At 41.3% G+C, this 27587-nt stretch overlaps 1 protein-coding gene across 1 annotated transcript in view; it reads left to right on the plus strand.

Annotated features, from left to right (window-relative positions):
* The window catches only part of Trim2 (tripartite motif containing 2), a 49306-nt gene extending 24422 nt beyond the window's left edge, over positions 1-24884 (plus strand). The window contains exons 5-12 of the mRNA XM_013029726.1: positions 52-232; positions 1094-1817; positions 10103-10206; positions 10723-10890; positions 15582-15750; positions 17115-17185; positions 21489-21629; positions 24098-24884. Of these exons, the coding sequence (XP_012885180.1) occupies positions 52-232; positions 1094-1817; positions 10103-10206; positions 10723-10890; positions 15582-15750; positions 17115-17185; positions 21489-21629; positions 24098-24250 (1711 nt within the window). The 3' untranslated portion in view covers positions 24251-24884. The remainder of the gene's footprint in view (positions 1-51; positions 233-1093; positions 1818-10102; positions 10207-10722; positions 10891-15581; positions 15751-17114; positions 17186-21488; positions 21630-24097) is intronic.
* The last annotated feature ends 2703 nt before the right edge of the window (positions 24885-27587 follow it).

The raw sequence follows: 27587 nt of genomic DNA on the forward strand, positions 1-27587 counted from the left end.
GAATGGTTCCAGTTTGATGTTAAGTTATGGTCTTTAACATTTCTCCCTTAGGCTCCCAGAAATAGATTCTGCTCTTCAGTTCATCTCAGAAATCATTCATCAGTTGACCAACCAAAAGGCCAGCATCGTGGATGACATCCACTCCACCTTCGATGAGCTGCAGAAGACGCTGAACGTGCGCAAGAGCGTGCTGCTCATGGAACTGGAGGTCAACTATGGCCTCAAACACAAAGTAAGGCTCTTGTTCCTGGATCCCCTGTACAAGACAAAGCATCGGGAGGGCTCCACAGCCCTGGTTTATTGTATCCTAGCAGCATCTAAGGGGTTTCAGATGGGTCCATCAGTGTCACTGTGATACAGTGAACTCATTTTCACCGAGTGCAATCATCCACTTTTGACTTTTTTTTCCCCCCTCCTAGTTATGTGTGGATTTATTATTTGATAAAAGGCAGGGTTGAATACGATGTCATGCATTCAGGGTTTAGGGTTTAGCTGGACTGTTTTCCTTCCTTAATTATAATGTGGGATGGTCTCTTAATTATAATGTGGGATGGTCTCTTAATTGCTTTCACCCACACTAACCTGTTAGTCAACTTCAAAGCAAACTCTCAGCAGCAGTCTTTGTTCATTCAACTCTGCTGTTCAGCTCACAAAACCACAGACGAAAGCTTCTGGTATTCAGGTGGAGACTGCATTTTGGTTTGGTTTCTGGTGCTTAGGTGCTGTCTGGGGTGGGGTGGGGTGGGAGGGGGGAGCTCTGAATATTTAGGAAAATTACTTTAGAATTGCAAAACATTTTTGTCAGGTATGACACATCCATGTGTCCCAATGGAAACACATTCCCCAAGAAAAACGCACATGGGTGATGGGGGGGAGATGGGGGGGTGGTTGGTGAAACCAGGGCCAGGCTGAAGGCAAATCTTGGGGGTAGGTAGCAGCCTTGGATTTTTACATGAGCATTGGGTTCACTGGGTTAAATGCAATGATGGGGTGTAGCCCCAGCCCCAGGCAGGTGGTGGGGCGAGAGGAGGGAGCAGGCGGGGCGGGAGCACTCAGCACCCCTCCCCACCGCTCCCCACCGCTCCCCCCCCAGGTGCTCCAGTCGCAGCTGGACACGCTGCTGCAGGGCCAGGAGAGCATCAAGAGCTGCAGCAACTTCACAGCCCAGGCCCTGAACCACGGCACGGAGACCGAGGTGCTGCTGGTGAAGAAGCAGATGAGCGAGAAGCTGAACGAACTGGCCGACCAAGACTTCCCCTTGCACCCGCGGGAGAACGACCAGCTGGATTTCCTGGTGGAAACGGAAGGGCTGAAGAAGTCCATCCACAACCTGGGGACCATCCTGACCACCAACGCCGTGGCCTCGGAGACGGTGGCCACGGGCGAGGGGCTGCGGCAGACGGTGATCGGGCAGCCCATGTCGGTGACCATCACCACGAAGGACAAGGACGGCGAGCTGTGCAAGACGGGCAACGCCTACCTCACGGCCGAGCTCAGCACCCCCGACGGCAGCGTGGCCGACGGCGAGATCCTGGACAACAAGAACGGCACCTACGAGTTCCTGTACACCGTGCAGAAGGAGGGCGACTTCACCCTGTCCCTGCGCCTCTACGACCAGCACATCCGCGGCAGCCCCTTCAAGCTCAAGGTCATCCGCTCGGCCGACGTGTCCCCCACCACCGACGGCGTGAAGCGCCGCGTCAAGTCCCCGGGCAGCGGCCACGTCAAGCAGAAGGCCGTGAAGCGGCCGGCCAGCATGTACAGCACCGGCAAGCGGAAAGAGAACCCCATCGAGGACGACCTGATCTGCCGAGTGGGTAAGCAGGGCGGGGTCAGGCCCGGCCCGGCCGGGGGAGGGGGGCATGGAGGGGTGCCCCGGGGGTGGGGGGGTGTCCGGGGGAGGATGGAGTCTGTGCCAGCCCGGCACCTCCTCCCTGAATGGGTGGAAACTCTTGGTTTGTTTTATTAGGCGTCCCTAGGCGGGCTCCTTTTCTCCTCTCGGGCAGGCTGGCTGTAGAAAATGAGAAACTGAAAATAAGCCAAGAAAAGAGAGGAGGGAAAAACAACAACAAAAAGAAAAGCCAAAGCAAGCCCAGCACTACCTATGATCTGTCAATTTTTACCCCCACCCCCCAGCTTCCCTTAGGACTTTGGAGCACTTCCGCTGAGCCTACAGGCGGGGTCAGCCACAGGCTCATCATCCCAGACAATTTGTGTTTTGTTTTGTGTATATGTGCTGGCACTGGGACTAGAACTCAGGGCCTGGGTGCTGTCGATCCATTAGTGCTCTCCCTCCAGGCTAACGCCCTAACACTGGAGCCACTGCTCTACTTCAGGCTTTTGGTAATTAATTGGAGGTTAGACTCTGATAGCCTTTCTACCCAGGCTGGATTTGAACCAGGATCCTCAGATCTGAGCCTCCTGAGTAGCTAGAATTAGAGGTATGAGCTATTAGCTGTGTTTCTACACAATCTACCATTCTGGCTGTGGCTGTGTCCTGGGGGGCTACAGCTCTCTGTCACCCTCCTGCATTGGAGAGGGGCAGAGAGTGGCACACTGTAAGTTGTGAGGACCACAGACGTTGTGCATAGCTGGAGTAGAACCCCATGGGAGGGAGGGAAGGTGGAGGGAGGGAAGGTGGAGAGCCAATGGGGTTGGGGCAGGGTTGGGAATGAAGCCACTGGGGTGCCAGTGAGCCAAAAAAGTCAGGAATGTAAATAGCCCTTCCCTCCTGATTTATTGCCTCTAGTTTATTTAACTGTTTATTTCTCTGTAGAAAGCACACTACATGTAAAAGGCAAAGGGCTTCATCATTCTTAAGGGGAATTAAAAATATGCATTTTAGTTAGTTTCCATAAGTATCCCCAGCCTGCCTCCTTCTCCCTTTTCTGTCTAGATAACTAGCTAAAAGGGTATTCTACAGATCAATAACTGACACGTGTAGACAAGCAAAGCTGTGGCTCAGAGAACTAAGTGAAGGAAAGAAATATTCTGACAGCAGAACTGGCCAGTGCCTTTAGAATCTGCTGGTGTGCCTTGTGGCTCTCTGAGGCAGGGAGGGCCGGCACGCAGCACTGGCAAAACTGTTCTCCCCATGGAACTTTCCCCATAGAATGTCTCTGGAACATTCCTGGGCAGAGATGCTGCACGTTAGTACTTGAGGCCGAGTCTTGGTAAAGATTGTGGCATGGCGTGTAACTCGCTCATCCAGCAAGGCCCTCATACCTGGCACGGCCATCGGTATGGTAGTGGGTGTAGAGGACGGCTGGGGCGGACGCAGAATGGAGCGCCTTCCAGGTCTGCCATTCCGGTTCCTCCGCTTATCTGAGCCTTGGGCAGATCTCTCCGCTCTCCTGAACTTCATGTTCCATGATCATAAAATGAAAATGCAAAAACACCGGCTTCTCAGTTCTGAGAACTAAGAACAGCTCTGTGCTCCAGGCTTCCCGCTTGACTCACATAGAAGTTCAATGAGAGCTGCTGTCTGTGGTTTTTGCTTGTGAGATTGTTGAGGTTATAAGGTTCCCTCCCTACTTACTTGTTTTTGGCTATCTTTTTTTCTTTCTTTTCTTTTTTTTTTTTTTTTAAGAAAAGGACCCCAGTGGATCTCTGGTGTTAGTAACAAATTGATTTTCCATTAATCCCACTCTTTGCTTCCAGCCAAAAATTAGAAGAAGAAAAAAGATGAATAGAAAAGGCTGAGCCGTATGCTGAGTCATGAATGGCTCTTATCTGGAACTGGACAGATCTGGGTCTGAATTCTGACTCACCATAAAAGGAAGGAAGGGAGGGAGGGAGAAAATGAATTAGAATCATTGCCGAAGGACAGGAATCTGCTTCCTCAGGCTCCAGTGAGAGAGAGAGAGAGAGAGAGAGAGAGAGAGAGAGACACACACACACACACTCTCTCTCTCTCTCTCTTTCTCTCTCTCTCTCTGAAGTTTAAAATTGGTCATGACGTGGGTGGAGGCGAGACATTGAGCCATATCTTGTGTAGCTGAATGACTTCTGGAGATTTCTGCTTTCTAGAGATCTGGGGTCTTGCAGGAGATAGATTGGAAGTTTTTTTTTTGGAAGTAAGAAGTTGGAAGACTAAGACTATTTCAGGACTACACATCAGGCATTGAGAGTGACAATTTGGAAGTGAAACTAATAGATAAGTTACTTCAATTCATGAGCTTCGGTGTATTAGACAGATAGACAGTAGATAGACAGTAGATAGACATCATAGAGAAGTTCCAGGAGGAATAGATGGGGATTGGAGGCAAGATATAAGAGCAGTCATTCTTTCTTATATTTTATCTCATTTAAGATGCTTAGTTCTGAGAATTTCTGATTTTAAAATCCTTAATAACTCTGTGATATAATATACCTACTACAGCATAGTGTTAGTGTGTGTTCAGACGGGCCTTTCCCATTGGTGAATTGAAATTGGCCCCAATGGAGGCCAGTCATGGACACATGCACCTATAACTGCAGCCTTGTGGGAAGCATAAGGAGGAGAGTGAAGCCCAAGACTGCTCCCAGACAAAAGCCATGAACCCTATCTGAAAAATAAAGCCAAAAAGATTGGAGTTATGGTTAAAGTGGTAGAGAGCTTCTCTAGAAAATGTAAGGCCCTGAGTTCAAACTCAATACTGTCTAAAAGGAAAGAGAAATGCTCCACAATAGGAGCATTGACACTATAAAAATGAACAAATGCTACAGACCAGAGCCCCCTCCTCCAACCTTCCAGACCTTACCTCTCCAGAACCAAATTAACATGGCAATATGTAATTAGCATGAATTGTCACTGGAGAAATGGAGGCTTAGAGAATGAAACCCATGCCTTGTAAAATACTCGTTAATGATTGTGGTTTTCCAAAGTTGAGCCAGTACTGCCAGTGTCTGGAAGCTTAATTGAAGAGCCTGGTGAATAAGTTTTTGTGTCTCTAATAATGTAAAACAATTCAGAATGGGTTTAGAGAAGTAGTTTAGACGCATCTGCCACTGCTGGTTCAATGATTATTTTTCTCACACAATTAGAGTTAGCCAACTGAAAGCCATGAGCTAGTCTTACCAGTTAAGAGAAAGAAAGTTTTTCAACAAAGGGGAGGCAGGTGGGAGGGAGCAGAAGAATTACAATTGAATTGTTTCAAATTATGTAATTCATATATCACTCCTTAATGACTTGATGAAAAGCTGGATGGAACCCTCAAACATGTCACTTTAAATGGCACTGTGGGCTGGGGATGTTGCCCAGTGGTAGAAGCACTTGCCTTGTATGCATGGGACATGGTGTTGATCCCTAGCACTGAACATAGAATAAACTGAAGTGAAATGGTATAAAATCCACCAGACTTTAAAGGAATGTAAGGTATTATTTCATGTCTCTCTTCCCTGTCTCTGTAAGCCATTACCTTCCTCCTTAAGATGCTAACTTAACATCTTAAAGGGGTAAAGAACCGTTTAGTCTGCCAAGAGCCATTCATCGGCCATACAAAATTAGCCATATAGGCAAATGGCAGAAGGCAGCCAGTGAGAAGCGTATGAGTTTGTCCTTTTGTTACCAAATGACTTGAGGACCTTCTATGGGGCCAGGTGTTCCCCACCTCTGTTAGGACCCCCACCAAACACACACTCCTAAAGAATCTCATTCTTGGGAACTCTTCTGTTTCAAGTAGACAGAAAAGATGCAAATTATATTTATTTATTAATTACTAGGCACTGTGCTTTCCATTACTGCCACAAACTGTATTATACATTTCCATTACTATATCTTAATTTCGGGAGTTTCAGTCCATAGTCAATTGGCCCCATTGCTTTTGAATGTGTGGGGAGGTAACACGGCAACACATGATGAAGGAAGACATGATGGAGCAAAGGTATCACCTCATGGACATGAGGAAGCAAGAGACAAGGAAAGGAGAGGTTGAGGTCTCCATATCCTCTTTAAGGGCAATAACATAACTTCCTTCTAGTTGGTTGTACCTCTTAAAGGCGCCACTCCCGGTCATGCCACAGGCTGGAGACCAAGACTTTACTACATGGACCTATGGGGTCACTATATTCCCATGTTAGCACTGTGTCATAGGGTACCACAGTGAAGAAGCAGAGAGCCTAGCAAAGGACACAAACAATCACAAAACCATGTGGGAGACAGTTCCGTAACAGATTTTAGAGAAAATATGATCCAGATGAGCCCAAAGGGTTGTCTTCCTCACCTCCAAAAACTGGTATTTTTTCTAATTAGAAGGAAGCAATATGTATATGGGGAAAAAAAAACAACCAAGGTTCTCATTCTTTCCTCTACGAATAAAAACTATCTTTGTGGTGTGTCTGACCTCAATTTTCATATCTATAAAATGGATGGCTCACACCTATAATTTCTAGCTACTCAAGAGGCTAAGATCTGAAGATCCCTGTTTGAAGTCAGCCAGGGCAAGAAAGTCCACGAGACTCTTTTTTTTGGTCGGTTGTGGGGCCTGAACTGTGGGCCTGGGCACTGTCCCTCAGCTCTTCAGCTTAAGTCTAGCACTCTACCACTAGAGCCACAGCATCACTTCTGACCTTTTCTGCTTATGTGGTGCTGAGGAATCAAACCCAGGGCCTCATGCATGCAAGGCAAGCGCTCTACCACTGAGCCACCTTCCCAGCCCTCCATGAGACTCTTATCTCCAATTAGCCACCAAAAAGCTGGGAGTGGGGCTCTGCCTCAAATGGTAGAGCACCTGACTTGAGTGAAAAACTTACAGGACAGTGCCTAGGCCCTGAGTTCAAGCTATAGTATGTGCACAAAATACAATGGGAATGATAATATTTGTCTTTCTAACTCCTGGGATGATTAGAGGGAGTGTATGAGAGTATATCCTTGGGTGTGCTGTCATTTGATTTTCCCATGATGTAATGTGGTTGTAATTTACTGCCACTCATTACCAATTCATTCATACACTCATTCATTTAGCAAACTTAAGCACCTGCTTGGTTGGAGGTACTGTGTCAGACTCTATACTTGGATATGTTATACTTTGTTACATTATTCCATTATTACTTATTTAAATAAAATGAATAATCTTGCTTTAACATTAATTTTCATATTAAGTTGGAGTGGGTGGTAAGAGGAAGTCTGAATTCACTAATCCTAGATTTCAGAAGAATAGCTCCATTTATTTCTGTAATCCTACTGGGAGCAGGGATAGAAGAGCAGAGGTGAAAAGCTGTTGGTTTAAATTTTTATTTTTGTGTCAGTACTGCCAAATAAAGACAAAGAAGGGTAAAAGTGTTGGAGGCGTGGTCAAGTGGTAGACAACTTGCCTAGCAAGTATTAGGCCCTGTTTAAGCCCTAGTAAAACATGCACATACACACTCACATACACAGACACACACACACACCCCAATTTAATTTTATGTCTAAAAGTTTAGTTTAGCACCCACAAGAAACTACCTTAATTATGGAATTATTTTCAAATCGCTTACAGATATTCATGTTCCTGGGCTGGGGATGTGGCCCAGTGGTAGAGAGCTAGGTTCATTCTCCAAAATTAATGATTTTCTTTTTGGGGGGTCCAGTCCTGGGGCCTGAACTCTGGGTCTGGGCGCTGTCCCTCAACTCTTGAGCTCAAGGCTAGCACTCTACCACTTGAGCCACAGCGCCACTTCCGGCGTTTTTTCTTTTTGCTTATGTGGTGCTGAGGAATCGAACCCAGAACCTCTTGCATGCAAGGCAAGCGCTCTACCACTGAGCCACCTTCCCAGCCTCAAAATTAATGAATTTTTATTAGCCAATATGTAACCATCAAATGAAACCTTTGACCTCAATGTAAACAGGAAATGAATTGTAAGTATTATATTTGTGTTATGTTACATTTGTATTTATTATGAAGAAATATTTATTATGTAGTTAGAATCCAGAGAAAGACTTTTCCATAGACTGCATAGAATCTGCTAAAAAGCTGGAAAAGTAAAGCCAGATTTTAAATAATTTCTAAGTTCTGGAACTTCAGTTTACTTGGTTTTCATTATGAGACACTTTATAAATACTTCTGGCTTAATGATGATTTTTTTGGTCTATGTCATTGCTTAGCATTAAGAATTTCCTAGTTTAATTGCTAAGAAAAATTAGTTAGCAGTGCTATTTCAGAAGCAGCCTGTGCTCCTGACCTGCTCGCACATAGAGGTTTTTAAATTTTATTATTTGTTTGTGTGTGGGCCAGTCCTGGAGTTTGAACTCAGGGCTTTTGCTTAGTTTTTTTTTGCTTAAGATTGGCACTCTACTACTTGAGCCACACCTTTACCTTAGGCATTTTGCTGGTTAATTGGAGTCTTGGGAATTCATCTGTCTAGGCTGACATTGAAGCATGATCTTTAGATCATATTTAGATCTCCTAAGTAGTTAAGGTTATAAACATGAATAATTGACCACTGGCTTCATTTGTTTTTGTTTTTAGTGTTTTCTTTTTGCTGGTCCTAGGCTTGAACTCAGGGCCTGAACATTGCCTGAGCTTTTGTGCTCAAGACTAGTGCTCTATCACTTGGGCCAGAGCTCTACTTCTGGCTCATTTTGTAGTTTATTGGTTGTAAGAGTCTCATGGACTTTTTTGCCCAGTCTGGCTTCAAACTGCGATCCTCAGATCTCAGCCTCCTGAGTAGGTAGGATTAGAGGCATGAGCCACCGGCACCTGGCTTTCATTTGTTTTTTTTTTTAAAGGACTAGATTCCCCATATGAGAGAGTATGCTGTATTTATCTTTCTTTGGCTTATCTTTCTTCTTCACCTCACATGATTATCTATTCTGATCCATCTTTCTGCAAACAATATGATTTCATTCATTGTGGCTGAATTGAGTGTGTATACCATATTTTATCCACTACCCTACCGTGAATAGTGCTGCCATAATGATGGGTGTGTCAATATCTGGAGTCTGTGCTGACTTACATTCTTTTGCAGATATGCCCAGGAGTGGTACGACTGGTTCATATGGTAATCTAGCATTTTTGGGTTTTTTTGGTTGTTGTTGTTGCTGCTGTTGTTGTTGTTGTTTAATATAAGCCTCCATACTATGTTCTATAGTTACTGCATTCATTTGCATTCCCACCAATTGTTTATTTTTGATAAGTTAAGAAGGTTTTTATTCTTAGAAAGTTTTGCCCTTACCCCTACTCGCCCTTAAAAAGTATTTATAACACTGTAGAATTCTTTTTTTTTTTTTTTTTGGGTCCGGTCGTGGGGCCAGAACTCTGGGCCTGGGCGCTGTCCCTCAATTCTTCAGCTCAAGGCAAGCGCTCTACCACTTGAGCCACAGAGCCACTTCCAGCTTTTTTCTTTTTGCTTATGTGGTGCTGAGGAATCGAACCCAGGGCCTCATGCATGCAAGGCAAGCGCTCTACCACTGAGCCACCTTCCCAGCCCCACTGTAGAATTCTTTAGGAGTAATGTCTGAAAATGAACATCACATTAGTGTATAACTCCTTAAAAGGCCAACTGCACCTTTGTCTGCCTTCTGCTAGCAGGTATGAATACAACGTTCATTCATGCATGCATGCATTCATTGTGAGAGGATGTGTCAGTTATGCTACACAGCCTGGAGCTCCTAGTCTCAAGCACTCCTCATGCCTGAGCCTCTTCAGCAGCGAGGACTACAGGAACGCACCACGCTCCACTTTCAACACACAATAGCTCAAGCATCTTCACTGATACCACGTTCATGAATATCATAGGGATACCATGTGCATCAGGAGATAAAGACTCTCTCTGCTGATACATTTTTGATAGAGTGGAGTTGTTTACTTCACTATATGGAACATGCTGTTCACATTTGGCTAGTGAGGAGATGAAGTACAGAAGTGAGGAGGAACTGAGTTAGTACTGACACAACAACAGACAGACGGACGGACGGACGGACGGACAGACAGACAGACAGACACACTCACACACACACACCCCTTCCTAAAGCAAGACTGGGATTGGGAATGTAGCCATGGGTTCAAACCCTAGTACTGAAAGGAAAGAAGAACAGCAATGTATTCTCGGGCTTCTCATGGGAACTTGAATGATTCTTTTTCTGAAACTAAGAAATCTTAACTCTCCAGTGCTTAATTTCTGGGCTTTTGTTGTTCATGTTTAGGGACCAAGGGAAGAAATAAAGGCGAGTTTACGAATCTTCAGGGAGTGGCTGCATCTACAAGTGGAAAGATACTAATCGCGGACAGTAACAACCAGTGTGTGCAGGTATCGCCCCTGACCATGTACATTGGTAAAATAGATGTAGCTGCATATTGCCGTCATTAAGACAGAGGCCACACAGTGTGCTTGTAGGCCTTTCATAGAGTGAATATGTTCTGACCTGTGTTTTTTATTTTTGTCAGTTGTAAGGCTTGAACTCAGGGCCTGGGTGCCGTCCCTGAGCTCTTTTTACTCAAGGCTAGCAATCTACTACTTTGAGCCACAGTTCTACTTCTGGTTTCCTGGTGGCTAATTGGAGACGAGAGTCTCACGGACTTTTTTGCCTGGGCTGGCTTTGAACCTCAATCCTCAGATCTCAGCCTCCTGAGTAGCTAGGATTACAGACATGAGCTGGTGCCCAGCTTCAGTGAACCTCTTATCTCAGCCTCCTCAGAAGCTAGGATTATAGGCATGAACCACCATTTCCTAGCTCTGTGGTACATATTGACACAGTTGTTGCCCTTTTCTTCCTCAGTGATTTCCATGCTATGGGATACCAGTGAATGTCGATTTGTTTTACAGATATTTTCCAATGATGGCCAGTTCAAAAGTCGCTTTGGCATCCGAGGCCGTTCTCCCGGGCAGCTGCAGAGGCCCACGGGAGTGGCAGTGCACCCCAGTGGGGACATAATCATAGCAGATTATGACAACAAGTGGGTTAGCATTTTCTCCTCAGATGGGAAGTTTAAGGTAAGATGGACTAGCCTACTGGTCACTAAGAGGTAGAGAGAACACAGAAGACATGCAAGATGCAATGGTCTTTGTCTCTTGAAATTCAGCAGTTCTTACATACCACTGTGGCTCAAGTGGTAGAGCGCTAGCTTTGAGCTGAAGAGCTGAGGGACAGCGCTCAGGCCCAGAGTTCAAGTCCCAGACAGAACCAAAAAACAAAAAAAAAAAAAACCACCTTAACATCTGTCTAATGAAGAGACAGGAGCAATGATAATACTATATATCTGGTCATCTGTATCGTAAATGTGGCTTTGTTTTATACAGCAATTGGTTACCTGTTTTTCTTTTTTCTGTTCTTTTTTTTTTTTCTCTGATTTAGAATAAATCTGCTCTTATGACTTCTAGTCACTGAAAAACAGGTCCTGAAAAGGGTTAGTTTGTAATTCATAAATTAAACTAAAGGTAGTTGCTTTCCAAGTGTTTTGTATTTTCTAGGACCTGTACCAGATGACATGGAAGAAACAGAATTATACTATATGGGTCCTACCTTTTTTTTGTTTGCTTGTTTGTTTTTGTTTTTATTTTTTGTTGGTTATGGGGCCTGAACTCTGGGCCTGGGCTCTGTCCCTCAGCTCTTCAGCTCAAGGCTATCACTCTACCACTTAAGCCGCAGCGCCATTTCCTGCTTTTTCTGCTTATGTGGTACTGAGGAATCGAACCCAGGGCCTCATGCATGCAAGGCAAGCACTCTACCACTGAGCTACCTTCCCAGTTCCATGGTCCTACCTTTTAAAAATATACAATCCCCCTGGGCACCAGTGGCTCTCGACTATAATCCTAACTACTCACACTACTGAGATCCAGATTATTTTGGTTCAAGGCCAGCCCAAGTATGAGACTGCGTCTCTAAAAATAACCAGTGAAAAGCCAAACTAGAAACATGGTTCAAGAGGCAGAGCACCCATACAGCAAGCAAGCTAGAAAAATACTACACACACATATATGCATAGCATAGGCCCATTATGACTAATCCACAAGATTAATACACAAAAAAGGACAAAACAATTTATGTAGCTTCCAGTTGGCCATAAATTCTTTCACATAATTGAGAAATAGAATATAAGAGTTGGAAGGAAAAGAAAACGGAGGTTGATTTTACAGAGAAAGTTGCAGGTTGAGCCACACTTTTAGGGGTCTCATTTGACCTATTTGCTATCACTTCCAGGACCATCTTTATTGAAATGTAAAAAATGCTTCTGTATTAATAAGCCTTCTGTTACTGTGGCGAAATGCTTGAGAAAAATTAACATAAAGAGAAAAAAAATAGCTCACTGTTTTGGAGACTTCAGTCTCTGTTCACTTTCATTGCTTTGGACCTATGCAGTGCATCTTGGCATAGGAGATTGCCGGGGAAGGGGCTTTAGTAGTTGAGCCAGGCCTTCAGCTTATACCAAGTTCTAATTGTTCAAGTGATTGAGTAGTAGAGAATCCAGTGGTGATTTACTGAAATATCTCTAAGGCGCCATCAAGGAATTGTCATCATGGAGTACATTTTATATTCACGAGAAAATTCGAAGATAACTTGTCAAGCATCTTCTGTTTTATTCATTTGTATTTCACTTGACAACCTGAAAGTTTACTCACATCAGTCCATTGGATCCCCAGCACTGTGGCTTGTTCATTGTTTGGCACTTGACAAAACATCCTTGAACCTTAAGAACCTCATATTGAAAATCACTTTCATCTCTGATGTTTGGGGATGCTACTTTCCATAACCCACTGTCAGATCCTGACGATGAAATGAAGCTCACTGATTAGTCTCTGGTTGAAGGAATTTAGATTTCCCATTGTAAAATATCAGATGACTATGGTTGCCTCATGATAACCATAAAATGGCAACCTCATGAAAACAGGGGATGACTTACTCACATAATTGTTATCTCTCAAACCCCTCGTTTTATGTGAGCAGTGTATTTTCAGTGTAGGAGAATAAAAAGGTGTCATTTAGATTTTTTTACATTGTATACAATTCTTCAATAACCCTTTGATTTTTTTTGTCTACTATTAATTTGATAGTTTTGTATAATGACCACTTCTACAGAAAGATCTTTCCTTTCTGTGCTCCCTGAGCTTCTTTTGCCCAGTGCTAGTGCTCTACCTCTTGAACCACACAGTTCCACTTCTGGCTTTTTTGATAGTTTGTTGGGGATAAGAGCTGATACCTGGCTCCTTGTTTTTCGTGGTAAGACCTACCAAATGTGGCAACTCTAATATAAGTGTACTGACAACTCTGCAGTGATTCCCCCTACCTGTTCATCTAGGCAAACAGTTTCAGACTCTAGAAAGGTTATGGTCTGTCTAAATCAGAAGCTAATACTAAGACATGTTTTAAATATTGAGGCAGAAATTTGGTATCTAGGAAGGGCTACCTGAATTAAGCATTTTGCATTCAATAGTTCAATAATCTTTTATTACTGATAACTTAGAAAAAGTGGATTTTTAGAGTTGGCATACTGTTAGAAAGCATTGGAATTAACACTAAAGAACACTCACGCCCCCTGGAGGATTGGGAGATTGGCGGTAACCCATGATAGCATTACAGGTTTTTTTGTAGTGATTGTAACCCCAAGTGTAGAAGGATAGCACATGAAAACATTAGTACTTGTTGGGCTCCAGTGGCTCATGCCTGTAATCCTAGCTACTCAGGAGGCTGAGATCTGAGGTTCCAAGTTCAAGCCAGCCCAAGCAGAAAAGTCTGTGAGACTCTCATCTCCAATAAACTACCCAAAAAAGCCGGAAATGGAACTCTCTAGCTCAAGTGATAGAGAGCTATCCTTGAACAAGAAACAGCTCAAGGATAAGCGCCCAGGCCCTGCATTCAAGCCCAAGACCCAACACCAAAAAAGCAAAAAGAAAGAAAACATTGATACTCTACACAGAGCTCATATAATGTGCTGTCTACAACTGTATACCAATGGAGCTCCTTGTGGAGCTCAGTAAAGTTAATTGAACTGGAAGACAAAAGATTTAACATCAGTGCAGTTTTTTGTATTTGCGTTTATTTACCTCCTCTATCTTTTCTTTACCAGTTTTTTAACCCAACTTTGATCTTGCTCTGCTTCCATTTTCTTTCTTTTCCAGCCCATCTGGAAAAGGTTTCATTTCTTCCCTAATCAATTTAAGAACTTATTTGTTAAATTAAATACTCTCATAAGCATTTCAAAGCCAAGGGTCTGAAATATTTTTGCTTATTAGTCCAAGAAGGGGACATAGACAAAATGCAGCGATTCTTACTTCACTTGATGGAATCCAGTGTAGCCAAACTAGGAGAGGGAAGCAGAAAGAAAAGAAGTTTGGGTTCAACATTTAAATTTTTTAAGATCTGACAGAATGGAAGTGATGTTTTATTTTGTTTTTATTCTAGATAATGATCCACTTGATATTATGTAGTTGAGTCATTCTGTGTAACTATTTGTGTCCAGAATGTTAGGCGTGTAGGATGCTAGGTGGTAATAATTAGAGTGGCGGCTCCTCTTTTGATCTCTGTGTGTGGCTATTCTTTCCATTCAGACATGACAGAGCATATGTCATTTTTTTCATATTCCATTATATTATAGCCTCTTTGATCTTTGAGCCAGACTGAAGAGTTATACTCAATTTTGTATGACAGATTCCATTGCCATTGAAATCATTGTTTTCTTTTTTCTGCTATTCTAAAGAGATATATCCCAACCTCAGCTATTTGTAAACTTAGAAGAATAAATAATCAGGGGCTGGAAAGGTGGCTCAGTGGTAGAGCGCTTGCCTTGCATGCCAGAGGCCCTGGGTTCGATTCCTCAGCACCACATAAGCAAAAAGAAAAAAGCCAGAAGTGGCGCTGTGGCTCAAGTGGTAGAGCCCTAGCCTTGAGCTGAAGAGCTGAGGGACAGCGCCCAGGCCCAGAGTTCAGGCCCCACAACCGGACCCCAAAAAAAACAAAACAACAAAAAAAGAATAAATAATCATACCAAATCATCCCCTCCATGGAAGAGCTCTCCTAACACTAAAACATTTTAAAACATGTATGTTAAGGCTGGGAATGTGGCTCAGTGGTAGAATGCTTGCCCAGCATGCATAGAGAAAGAGAAAGAAAGAAAGAGAAAGCAAGCAAGCACAGTATGATGATCCCATGTTAGAAAACTCTAGAATATTTTTGGTGATGAGTCCTTTTAGCCCTTTGAAAAATAAGGTTTTCAGCCAACCACCAGTGGCTTACACCTAGAATTGTACCTACTCAAAAGGCTGAGAGCTGAGAATCATGGTTTGAAGCCAGCAGGGGCAAGAAAGTCTGTGAGACTCATTTCCAATGAACTAAAATCGAAGGCAGAAGTCGAACTGTGGCCCAATTGGTAGAGCACAGCCTGGAGCAAAAGAAGCTCAGGGACACTGGTAATGAATTCAAGCCCCAGGATCAGCACAGAAAATAAATAAATAAAAATTTAAACTAAGGTGTTTTTTTTCATATAAATACGAGGCAGTAGTAGGAAATAAATGAGACAAAACCTATAATTATCCCCAGTACAGAAGATAATTGTGGTACTTGAAAGGCTGTGTACTTGTTTCAATAGTTATATAAATGTTGATTAAACCAAGCAAGCATCTAGCCTTACATTCTGTAGTATTTGAAAGTTGGGTGTCTGTACTCAAATCTTTCTATTTGTTTGGAACAGACAAAAATTGGATCCGGAAAGCTGATGGGACCCAAAGGTGTTTCTGTGGACCGCAATGGCCACATTATTGTGGTGGACAACAAGGCATGCTGCGTGTTCATCTTCCAGCCAAATGGGAAAATAGTCACCAGGTTTGGTAGCCGAGGAAATGGAGACAGGCAGTTTGCAGGTACACTCAGTGGTAATATGTACACCCCCTTCTCTGTGCTGTTTATGCTCACAATTGCATGATGTTGGAGCGTGCTGAAGGTACTCCCAGCTGGTCTGGGAGAGATGCTGAGGATGAAATCGAAGCAGAAGCATGGGACAATGCTTCTCAGTCCACCCACACAGGAAATTGAACTGTGGTCCACATGTGGGTTTTATTGGTGGTGGTTTACAGTAAAAAAAAGTCTGATCGTCAAATATGTTAGGTAAAATAATATATTTAAAAATATTTTACATCCAGTGCTTGTCTGTAATTCTAGCTCCTCAGGGTGCTGAGATCTGAGGATCACAGTTCAAAGACAGCCTGGGCACAGAAATCCATGAGACTCTTACCTCCAAATAACCAGCAAAAGCCAGAAGGGGAAGAGTGGCTCAAGTGTTTGAGTGCCAGCCTTGAGCAAGAGAGCCAAGCAAGAACATGAAGCCCTGAGTTCAAGTCCCAGTATTGGCACTTGTGCATGCACATGCATATATGTTCTCTCTCTCTCTCTCCCTGTCTCTCTCTCTCTCCGTTTCTCTCTCTCTCTCTCTCTCACACACACACACACACACATATAAAGGCATTTGAGCAATAGTGGAGCAACTCTATTTATACTAGCTGTATCTTTATTTACAGAGTCTCTGGATAAGAATGATCTCACCTTTCTAGATTATTATATAAGAACAGGAAGTCCAGAATATTCCCTGAGAGTATGGAAAGCAGTCTGTGACTGCCACTTTGTAATCATATGCTTATTTCAATTGTCACATGTTTGTGAGGCTGAACACAGTCTGCTATTTTTCTTTCTGAAAGGATACTTTGGGTATTTAACATTAATTTGCATACTATTTCTTTGTGTTCAATCTCTCATTCTTTGTCCTGTCAGATTCAGACTGTCTGCCCTAATTATAAAGTACAGATTTTCTGCCTTTCTTTTTTTTGATGAAAAAAATTTGCATATTAGAGGCTTTTCCCCGGTGTCATTACTATGCCTTTCCTGAGTAGAAAATAAAGACCCCCAAAAGACTTAACATCTATCCAGCAAGGCTGACAAGTGTGACTTTCCCATTGTGGCACATAGAATGAACTCAGATGCTTCATGGTTACCATACCCTTGACTTGATGAGGGAGAAGTCAAAATAGACGATAACAGATGCGGACCAACGAAACATCTAAGTTATCTGGAGTCAGAGGTCTGGTTGGGTGATGTTTGAAGGCCTGGGTCTGTGATGATTTGTTCCTTTTTAAACAATTCAGTATATTGCTTGGTTTTTGTTACATTAACTGCTATCTTGTAATCATTTTTGCTACTGTAGTCCTCAGACATTTTTCTGTCTTTATTGCAGGTCCCCATTTTGCAGCTGTAAATAGCAATAATGAGATTATTGTTACAGATTTCCACAATCATTCTGTCAAGGTACTCTTAACACTTCAGTTGTTAATTCTTAACTTTTTGTGGGGAATCTGTCCAGGAGAAAAATAACATATATTACTCACATAGGCAAACAGGATTTAAGGGAGTTAACCTAAAAGAATAGCTCTTGCTTTTGCTGGGAAATGTAACTTTTAATACAGACAGAGAAGCTTTAGCAAGCCTTTGCCATGAATGAAACATGGCAGCTTTTTAATAGGGAGCTGGTATAAATAGTATGACTTGAAAAGTAATTGCTTGAATGTGGAGGCAGAAGTTTATTATTTTGTGGCTGTTCAGAAATGACAACAAAATTTGCAGCATAAAATAAAATTAGAGCCAGGTGCTGGTGGTTCATGACTATAATCCTAGCTACTCAGAAGGCTAAGATCTGAAGATTGCAGTTCAAAGCCAGCCTAGGCAACGAAGAACAACAACAACAAAAAAAGGATTTTAGAACTCAGATCTTTTCTATAACAGAAGATGTTGGGGAATGGGTTTGGAATCACACTAGCATACATTCATGTAATATAGTTCATACTTTTTAGGATGCTTTCCTGTATTTGATGTCATTTAGAGAGTAATGGCTCTTCTGGTAACATAATGCATCTCTGTTTGTTTGTTTGTTTGTTTGTCTGTAGGGGCTTGAACTCAGCCTGGGCAATATCCTTGGGCTGTTTTCCTCAAGGCTATTGCTCTACCACCTTGAGCCACAGCACCACTTCCAATTTTCTGGTGGTTAATTGGAGATAAGTCTCCATAGCCTTTCCTGCACAGGCTGGCTTCACATGCCCAGGCTTGCTTCCAACTGTGATCCTCAGATCTCAGCCTCCTCAGCAGCTAGGATTACAGGCATGAGCTACCAGTGCCCAGCTTAGTACATGTTTCTTATAAGTACAGGAGGAGAAAGATTTGAACCTTATTATGAAAAAAAGTCAAGAAATAATAAAATGATCCAAACCAAACTTCTGGCGTACCTCATGAGGAACAACCTGTTCTACTGAAGGAATGGTATATGGTCATAGGCAGTATACAAGTTATTGGGCACATTTATTTTAGAGATAGGGTTATTTTCATGGTTATTAGGTTTGGGGTGTAGTGTAGTGGGAGAGTGCTTGCTTAGCATGTGCTCTCTCTCTCCTCTCTCTCCTCTCTCTCTCTCTCTCTCTCTTTCTCTTTCTCTCTCTTGGCTTCAGAGTTTTTCCTGTCCTTTGCTCCGGGCAGCCGAATCAGCTGGCATAGATACTTTGGGATGGTTTTTAGTCACCAGTCCTGACTAGCACTCTAGAAAGATATAAAACATGATAAAAGCATGTAAGCAACCAAAATGCAGTGCAGAAAGCAACCAAGATTTCATAAGAGCAGCAGTACATAAAGTTCTAGGACAAAAAAGATTTCCAACAATGATAACAGTACATTATAATAAAAGTTATTTTAAGCGTATAGTTTGTTTCTTTCTGAAATTTTTCATTTACTCTCCAACTAAAATTGTAGTAACTAAGGAAAGTGAAGATGCAGATAAGCAGGGACTACTCTATTATTGTTTTCTCTCTGTGTATGTATGCCTGTGTGTGTGTGTGTGTGTGTGCGTGTGTGTGTGTGTGTGTGTTTCTGTGTGTATATGTGTGTGTGCTGGTATTCAGGACCTCCATCTCTCACTTAACTTTTCCACTCATATACCTGGTACTCTACCACTGAAGCCATTTCTTCCCTTCCAGCTTTTTGCTGGTTATTGAAGATAAAAATCTCAAGGATTTGCTTACCATCCTAAGCTATAGAGAAAGCACCAAAGTGGATACAGTGCTATGTGCCTGTCATTCCAGTGACAAAAGCAAGCGTGAATAGGAGAATCACAGTCCAGACCAGCCCAGGCATAAATCAAGACTCTATCCCAAAAATAATATTAAAAGGGGCTGGCTGCGTGGTTCAACTAGTAGAGTACATGCCTAGTAAGCCCAAGGCCCTGGGTTCAAATTTTTCAAAAAATTAAAATCCCTATAATCCAGAATGTTATATTTAAAAAGTAAATGAAGCCGGGCACTTGTGGCTCCAATAAAGCATCAGAAAACTGGAAGTAGCACTGTGGCTCAAGTGGTAGAGTGCTCACCTTGAGCTGAAGAGCTGAGGGACAGCGCCCAGGCCCAGAGTTCAAGCCCCATGACTGACAAAAAAAAATAACTGAGCCAAGCACTGGTAGCATATGCCTGTAATCCTAGCTACTTAGGAGGCTGATATCTGAAGATTGTGGTTCAAAGCCAGCCTGGGCAAGAAAGTCCATGAGACTCTTATCTCCAATTAACCACCAGAAAACTGGAAATGGTGCTATGGCTTAAAGTGGTAGAGCACTAACCTTGAGCTGAAGAGTTCAGGGACAGTGCCAAGCCCATTCAAGCCCCATGACCTTTTCTGGTCTTTTTTTTTTTTTTTAAGTGTTGGCAATCAAACCCAGGACCTTAACACTTGTTAGACAAGTGCTTGAACACTGATATCTACCACCGAGACTACTAGTTCTGAGTTGGAAAAAGTCTAGTAAAGGCCAGTTGCTCTTGTTTCTGCCCTTCCTAAAGAACTAGAGATCTTAAAAGATCCTGGAATCATTTTAAGTTAGATCTCTGCCTCATTACAGTGAACCCTCGGGTCTGCATCTGGAGAATCTTACTTAGACATAGTATTTTTTTTTTATTTGTGAATGCATATTTCTACATCTAGATGTCAAGTGATGGGTGTTGAGACAATTGCAGAGAGACATTTCATCTGAAGTGTCGAGATACCATTGTGCTTATGTAGCATAATCATTGACATTGAAATTTTCATTCTCTCAAAATAGATCACCCATATTTGACACACATGCAGCAATACTGTTAATAAGGATACTTAGTTACTTGCATAACCCATGTTTGACCACATCAGGTATTTAGAGAGAATTTGGAGATTCTATTCTACCTGAGTTTCAGAATTATATAAATTCTCCATTTTAACTAAAATACCTTCTGAGAGCCAATTTAAAAAGCCTTTTGTGTATTTTGTATTTTTCACCTGTTGCAATTGTATGTGGTCTTGCATAGTTGAGGCACACATATGTGTACATATACACACACAGACACACACTCACATACACGAAAGGCCTCTCATTCTGAGTTCAGCTTTCTTGTTCTCATTGATGTAGTAAAAATAATAATAAGCTTTGATTATCTTGCCTAAGAAAAAATTTCTACTGTCTGACCTAAATTGAAATATCCATCCAATTATTTGCTTAATAAATAAAGCACTGGTCACTGGTGGCTCATGCCTGTAACCTAAGCTACTCAGAAAGCTGAGGTCTGAGGATTTTGGTTCAAAGCTAGCCAGGCAGAAAAGTCCCTTGAGACTGTTATTGCCAATGAGCCACTCAAAAACTGGAAGTGGAACTGTGATTAAAGTGGTAAAGTGCTAGCCTTGAGCAAAAAAAGCTCAGATAGCACCCAGAACCTGAATTCAAGCCCCACAACTACACCTGTCATCCTAGCTATTCAGGAGGCTGAGATCTGAGGATTGCTGTTTGAAGCCAGCCTGGGCAGGAAAGTCAGTGAGACTCTTATCTACAGTAAACTATCCCCCCTTCCCCACCACTGACCCCCCACCCCTCAAAGCTAGAAGTGGAGCCAGATCAAGTGGCAAAAGAAGCTCAGGGAAAGCACCCAGGTCCAGAGCTAAAGCCCTAGGATCAGCAAAATAAAAACAAACAAAAAATAGAGCCATTTAATGTAAGGCAGAAAGAACAATCTTGTTGAAAATTATAGCTCTACTCAGGTAACACCTAATACTTCTTTTTTTTTAAATCTGTCAGGGGTGGTGGGCTTGAACTCTGGGCTTGAGCGCTGTCCCTCAACTCTTCAGCTCAAGGCTCCCTCTCTACTGTTTGAGCCACAGCACCATTTCCGGTTCTCTGGTGGTTAATTGGAGATAAGAGTCTCACAGATTTTCTTGCCCAGGTTGGATTTCAAAAGCCATCCTCAGATCTCAGCCTCCTGAGTAGCTAGGATTACAGGCATGAGCCACCAGCACCTAGCTAACACCTAATATTTCATAGTATTTAATAATTTATAACATTTTTCACAGCGGTATTTAATAACCAGATACAGAAGGGTGAGTTAACAAATGATAAACTTGACAAATATGTAAATATGGGTCCCGTTTTGTAGATTATTTTTTGTTCTTTTCTGAGATGTCTTAAATCACAAGTCCTATATGAAAGTTCTGCTCAGATAGGTATTATACAAATCTACAATGTTGGGTCAGTTGTTTTAAAAATCTTAAATATTTCACACAGGTGTTTAATCAGGAAGGTGAATTCATGTTGAAGTTTGGCTCAAATGGAGAAGGAAATGGGCAGTTTAATGCACCTACAGGTGTAGCGGTGGATTCCAATGGGAACATCATCGTGGCCGACTGGGGGAATAGCCGCATCCAGGTGCGTTCAGATGCTAAGGCACATGGTTGGTGTTTGACCTCACACTGGGCTATTTTCCCTTCTTTGTTGGTTAGGCATAACCAGATAAATAATCTCAACAGAAGGGCCAAACTATTCAAGGTACAGAAGACAAAAGGCCACCAATTACCATTGCCAGCATGAAATCGAATAATTCAGGAGTTATGTAGTATGGATATTTCATCCACATTAAAATTGAAGAGAAAAATAAAATAAAATTCAAGAGACACATTTTTAAAAAAAGATACACTACTATTTTCACTAGCCTGTAAGTGAAAATTACCATTTCCCTTCATGTGACTATCATAGACAATAATCAGAGTGGTTATAATAATAACCATGAATTTGTCACCAAGAAAACCTTACAAATCGTTATATCAAATTACAGTAACATATCAAGTTGTCATTTGTGTTTAATACTACTACAGAGGACCTGGGAAGGTGGTTCAGTGGTAGAGTGCTTGCCTTGCATGTATGAGGCCCTCGGTTCAATTCCTCAGCACCACATAAGCAGAAAAAGCTGGAAATAAAACTTAGTAATATGTAGTGACTATAATGTTTTCCTTTAAAATCCCATGTATTTTGTTCTATGCATTTAAAAATATTGTATTAACCCACTGGTTCAAAAGGAAGTTATAAGGGAAAATTTGAAACATACTAGACTGAAGAAAATATTATTTTTTCAAAATTTCATCTGCAAATAAGAGCATGCAAATATTTGTAGAATTTAGCAAAAGTGCTGAGAGTGAAATCAATAGCATTAAAGGCTTATGTCTGACAACTTAGATGAAAGGGGTGATTCATCAGAAAGCACAAACTCCACAATGACCCAATATGAAATATTTTGAAAAGCCCTTCACTATTGAGGAATTTTAGTACATAATTTTAAAGCTCCTCAAAAAAAAAAATACCTAAACTGGGCATGGTGATACATGTCTGTAGTCCCAGATACTCAGGAGGTAGAGGTAGGAGATGGCAAGTTTAAGGCCAGCCTGGGCAAAGTGAGCAAGACCCCATTTGTCAGACAACATATACATAAAAGAGATGGGGCTTAGCTCATGTGGTAGAGTGCCTGCCTAGCACGCTCAGGGTCCTGGGTTTCATCCATAGATGGTTTCACTTTAGAATTATACTGAACATGTAAAGAATCAGGGCCAAATTTATATAAGAGCATTTTCCAACTCATTTTGCAACTCAATTTCTGAAGCCATGATACTGAAAACAGCCTTATACCAAAGGAAAATTATAAAGGAATGATTCTCAAGGATACACAGTGGACATTACAAAATTCTTAACAAGATATTAGCAAATAGAATTCAGCAATAAAAATCTCTATATCAACAAGTGGGGTTTATTCCAGAGATCAATGCAGGGTCAATATTTGAAAAGTCACTAGGTCCCACCACAGTGAAAGTCTAAAAGGAGAAAAATCATATGTACATATCAATTGATACAGAAAAAAAATGTGATAATGTTAAATATCCATTCATGACAAAACTCTCAGAAAATAGGAATAGAGTATTTCTTAACTAGATAAAGAACATCTATGGGCCAGGCACTGGTGGCTCACATCTGTAATCTGAGCTACTCGCCAGGCACTGGTGGCTCACATCTGTAATCTGAGCTACTCTGGAGGCTGAGAGCTGAGGATTGTGATTCAAAGCCAGCCCTGGCAAAAAAGTAGAGCTGTGGTTCAAGTGATAAGCACTAGCCATGAGCAAAAGAACACAGAGACAGCACCCAGGCTCTGAGTTCAAGCCCCAGGACCAGCAAAAGAAAAAGAATAAAAAAAAAAATCTATGGAACCACCTATTCTCCATATTTAATGATAAAAGTAAACATGTTCTTTGTAGATCAGGAACAAGGCAAGGCTATCAGGAAGTTATTGCTGGAAGTTTTAGTCAACAAAATAATAAAAGAAAGGAAAATAAAAAGCTTGCAACTTAGAAAGGAAAAAAATCTTAAAACTCTGTACTTGTAGGCAACATGATTATTTGCATGAAAAAGGCCAAAAATATCTATTAAAAAATCCTGAAACTAATAAATGTGTTCAGCAAGACCCCAGAATACAATATGAACTAAGAACCAACTCTATGTGGGTGCTTGTGGCTCATATCCATAATCCTAGCTACTCAGTAGGCTGAGATCTAAGGATCCTGCTCAAACCCAGTGCAAGCAGAAAAGTCTGTGAGACTCTTATCTCTGATTAACCAGAAAAAAAAAACAAAAAACAAAAAACCCAGAAGTGGAGGTGTGGCACAAGGGGCAGAGCAATAACCTTGAACAAAAAAGCCAAAGGAGATCACAAGGCCCTGAGTTCGAACTCCAATCCCACCCCGCCCCAAAAAGAATATTAGTATCCAAGGGCTTTAAACTTGTACTTCATTACTTGATACTAATGGTCTGTAATGTTCTAACTTCTATGATGTTCTAACTTCCTATTTCTGCAGGTTTTTGATGGGAGTGGATCATTTTTATCCTATATTAACACATCTGCTGACCCACTGTACGGCCCCCAAGGCCTGGCCCTGACTTCGGACGGCCACGTTGTGGTTGCAGACTCTGGGAATCACTGTTTCAAAGTCTATCGGTACTTACAGTAAACACGGTCAGCTGGACAACCCTTCACAGAGGTCTCGCACGATAAACTGGAGCGGACTTTTCCACGTGGGACCAGAATATCCCTAGATGTTTCATGCTCGAAGGAATCTTTGAAGAACTTTCCAAGCTTATTTCTGAATGTAACAATTTCCTTAAAAAACTGCTTATTCAATTTCCATAACTTACTTTTAGGGTTCAAAAAAACCACATCTCTTCTACGGAATCTATATATAAACTGCAGTTTTACACCTGTGAACTATTGCTTATAGGACAGGGATTTATGTTGTTAAACTAATTTTTGCAAGTCCAATGTTAGACAACTAGCTGATGTAAAGATCCTTACTAGTCCTGTGAATGGTAGCCTTTGCACAGCGCTTCCAAAAACAAAATCTGTGATAGTTATTTATTTAACCCAAGTCACAGGACCCAGGGAATCTTCTAACCTCACTTTTATAGTAGGTATTACTCTTGTGACCTTTTTTGAGGGGTTATAAACAACTATATATGAGGTACTTTAGAAAAAAATACATAAGGCTGTCTGTCCTGCAAATTCTTCCAGCTCTGATCCGTAGTAGGCCTCTTTCATTGAGCACTTATTTGTGCAGAAGTTGGGCATGGTGGCTCACACCTGTAATTGTAGCTACTCAGAAGGCTGAGATCTGAGGATTACGATTTGTAGTCAGCCCGAACAGGAAAGTTGGTGAGAATCTTATCTCCAGTTAACCACCAAAAAGCTGGAAGTATAGCTGTGGCTCAAGTGGTAGGTAGAATGCCAGCCTTCAGTGAAAAGCTAAGGGACAGAGCCCAGGCCCTGAGTTCAAGCCCAAGTATCGGCACAAAAAAATTAGTGCAAACTTTTCAACCTTTCTGGATTAATTCAAAAATCTTTCTTATGTGTTTCTTTCATCTTCTCTTTCCTGCTCATCTTTTGTCAGAAAACAAAATACCTGAACTTCTTGTTGCTTTGACAAGCGTATGACAAAAGGGGACCTTTTGGTCAAAACAGATCTTTTAGCTAGCAGGTTAATGTGAACTGGAACGTAATCAAGCAAAAGTCAGTCATATCTTACGTGCCATGCTTTTATGTGTCTTTCCTCTTCCACTTCATGAAAGCGAAAGCTTTACCTCCTGTACAATGTCAGCATATGTAGTAGGATGCCAGTATCCTAGGACAGAGAGCCATGAGCAGCCCTTTGGAGACTCATGGTGTCAACCAAAGGCTTTGATTGATTAATGATTCCCCTTAAGAGTAAGTGGTACCAAAGTTCTGTCATCTGGAGAGCATTACAGGTAAGGGCATGTTATGGTTAATTATCATTGTTTAATGGGTAGTAGAGGCATTAAGGGGCTATGTGTACATGGTTAGGGTAAGATAGAATGTATCAAATTATATATATAAATATATATGAAAATATGAATTCTTAGTGTATTGAAATAGGTAGCACTCTGAAAGAAGCATTGTCCATTCATTCTTCAGCACCTTCCTTCACTAATGCAGTTTAAAGCTGTCCCTGTGGAGTAAGCCCTAAGGCAGGTTTAATTTTTGACATTTTCCAGGAATAATTTTCAATCATTTCAAAAGCCCTTCTGGCTTTGAAAAAGAAAAAAAAAGGAAGAAGGAAGAAAACAGGTTAAAAGAAAAATGGAACTTGAGGTTTATTTAATTTCAACCAAGTATAAATGCATTTTGAGAAATGTAAAGAAAAATTTAAATAATTGTTCATCTGTCTGTCATTGACACTGTAAACTAAGCTGCGATATTTTTCCACTCTTTGATTTTCTACTCAGTTCTACCAAATAGGAAATCATGGTTGACATTTTAATAATGACTGAGATTTTTTTCCATTGAAAGCACCTTAGCACTATCCTATAAGAAAGCATCTCCCCTATGTATTAATATAGGAATGTGATGGTTTGCTTATTAATTTAAAACTCAGTCATTCTTTATATAAGGATTTTTTAATCTTGAAGGGACATCTAGCCTCTTCAATTTGCCTTTTAAATTTATTATGCCCAAATGAACACCTGAAAAATAATTTCAGGAAGATTTCCATTTAAGATCAGCATTTTTCTTTTAGTTAGGTAGAGCTCTCAAAATACTTGAGCCTATCTGTAATAAAGTGACAAAATTGAATAATATTTAGAATGTCAAACTAAGACATTGTTATCTAATGTCACTGAAATAAGTCTTTGGATTTATTTGTCTTGTTATTTTGATTGGTGTTGGGGATTGAACCCAGGGCCTCATACATGCTAAGTATGAGTTCTGCTTCTGAGCTATATTGGGAGCCCAAGGCTCTGAACTTAAATGTTCGTATTTACAGAAGGCCTACTAAGTGTCGGGCACAGTTGTAGGTACTGGGAATAGAATGACTCCTAAAACAAGCAAAAATTCCTGACTCCTTTGTCATTTATGTCCCCATAAGGGAGTTTCATCGTGCCATTTATTAGATTTCTACCTGAAAGATAAGATAGACTCTCCATAGTTCCTGGACTATTTAAATGAAGGCTTTTTAAATTGGTTAATTTTATTTCCATTAGTAAAAATGGCTTCCAATTTAGACATTCTGTTGCAGACTATTAGGCATTTTGTTTTTCAGCGCTGGGGCTTGAATTTCAGACAAGGCTATACAAGCGCTTTATCACTGAGATATAGTCCTAAACATACTGATTTTTAAAACTTTTACCTGAAGATTTTTTTTGCACATTGAAATATTTGTGAACTTAAAAACTTAACTTATGAATCATTTAGCTATCACATGTCATACTTATCAGACTAGATATCCCCAAAGTAGACTTAGCATGGATCTAAGGGTGTTTTCTTTTTGGTTGTTGTTTTGTTTTGTTTTTTCACTTGTCACTACTGGCCCAAACTGGAATGAAAAGCATAGTTTGATCTGTACTTTTCCCACTATCTGTGACTAAGACACATGCTATGGGCACTCTGGGAAACACTGTAGTTTCCCAAAAATTACATAATCATATCTATTAAAATCTAGGTACCATTTATACCTGGAGACATGTGCATTTACTGTATTTCTTAGTCAGCATTTCGGGGGAGTGCTGCTACTAAGATACAAACAGACCAGACGTAAGTGAAATTCTGTCACATTCTATAGAAAATGGTTTCTGGTAAACTGAGAGGAGGATATTAAAATCAGACTTTTTTTTTTCTGGACCACCATTATTGTTTGATTTCTCTCTGTCAAGTGGATAGAACCTGTCATAAATTCATGATAAGTAGCACTGAGAAAAATCCTCATTGAAATTTCCCATGGGCACTCATGGCAAAACATTACCAGTTAGGATTCAAAAGGTCAGTGACAATTCATTCCCTCC

Source organism: Dipodomys ordii, unplaced genomic scaffold (genome assembly GCF_000151885.1).
Source record: "Dipodomys ordii isolate 6190 unplaced genomic scaffold, Dord_2.0 Scaffold122, whole genome shotgun sequence".
In the NCBI taxonomy this organism is placed as follows: Eukaryota; Metazoa; Chordata; class Mammalia; order Rodentia; family Heteromyidae; genus Dipodomys; species Dipodomys ordii.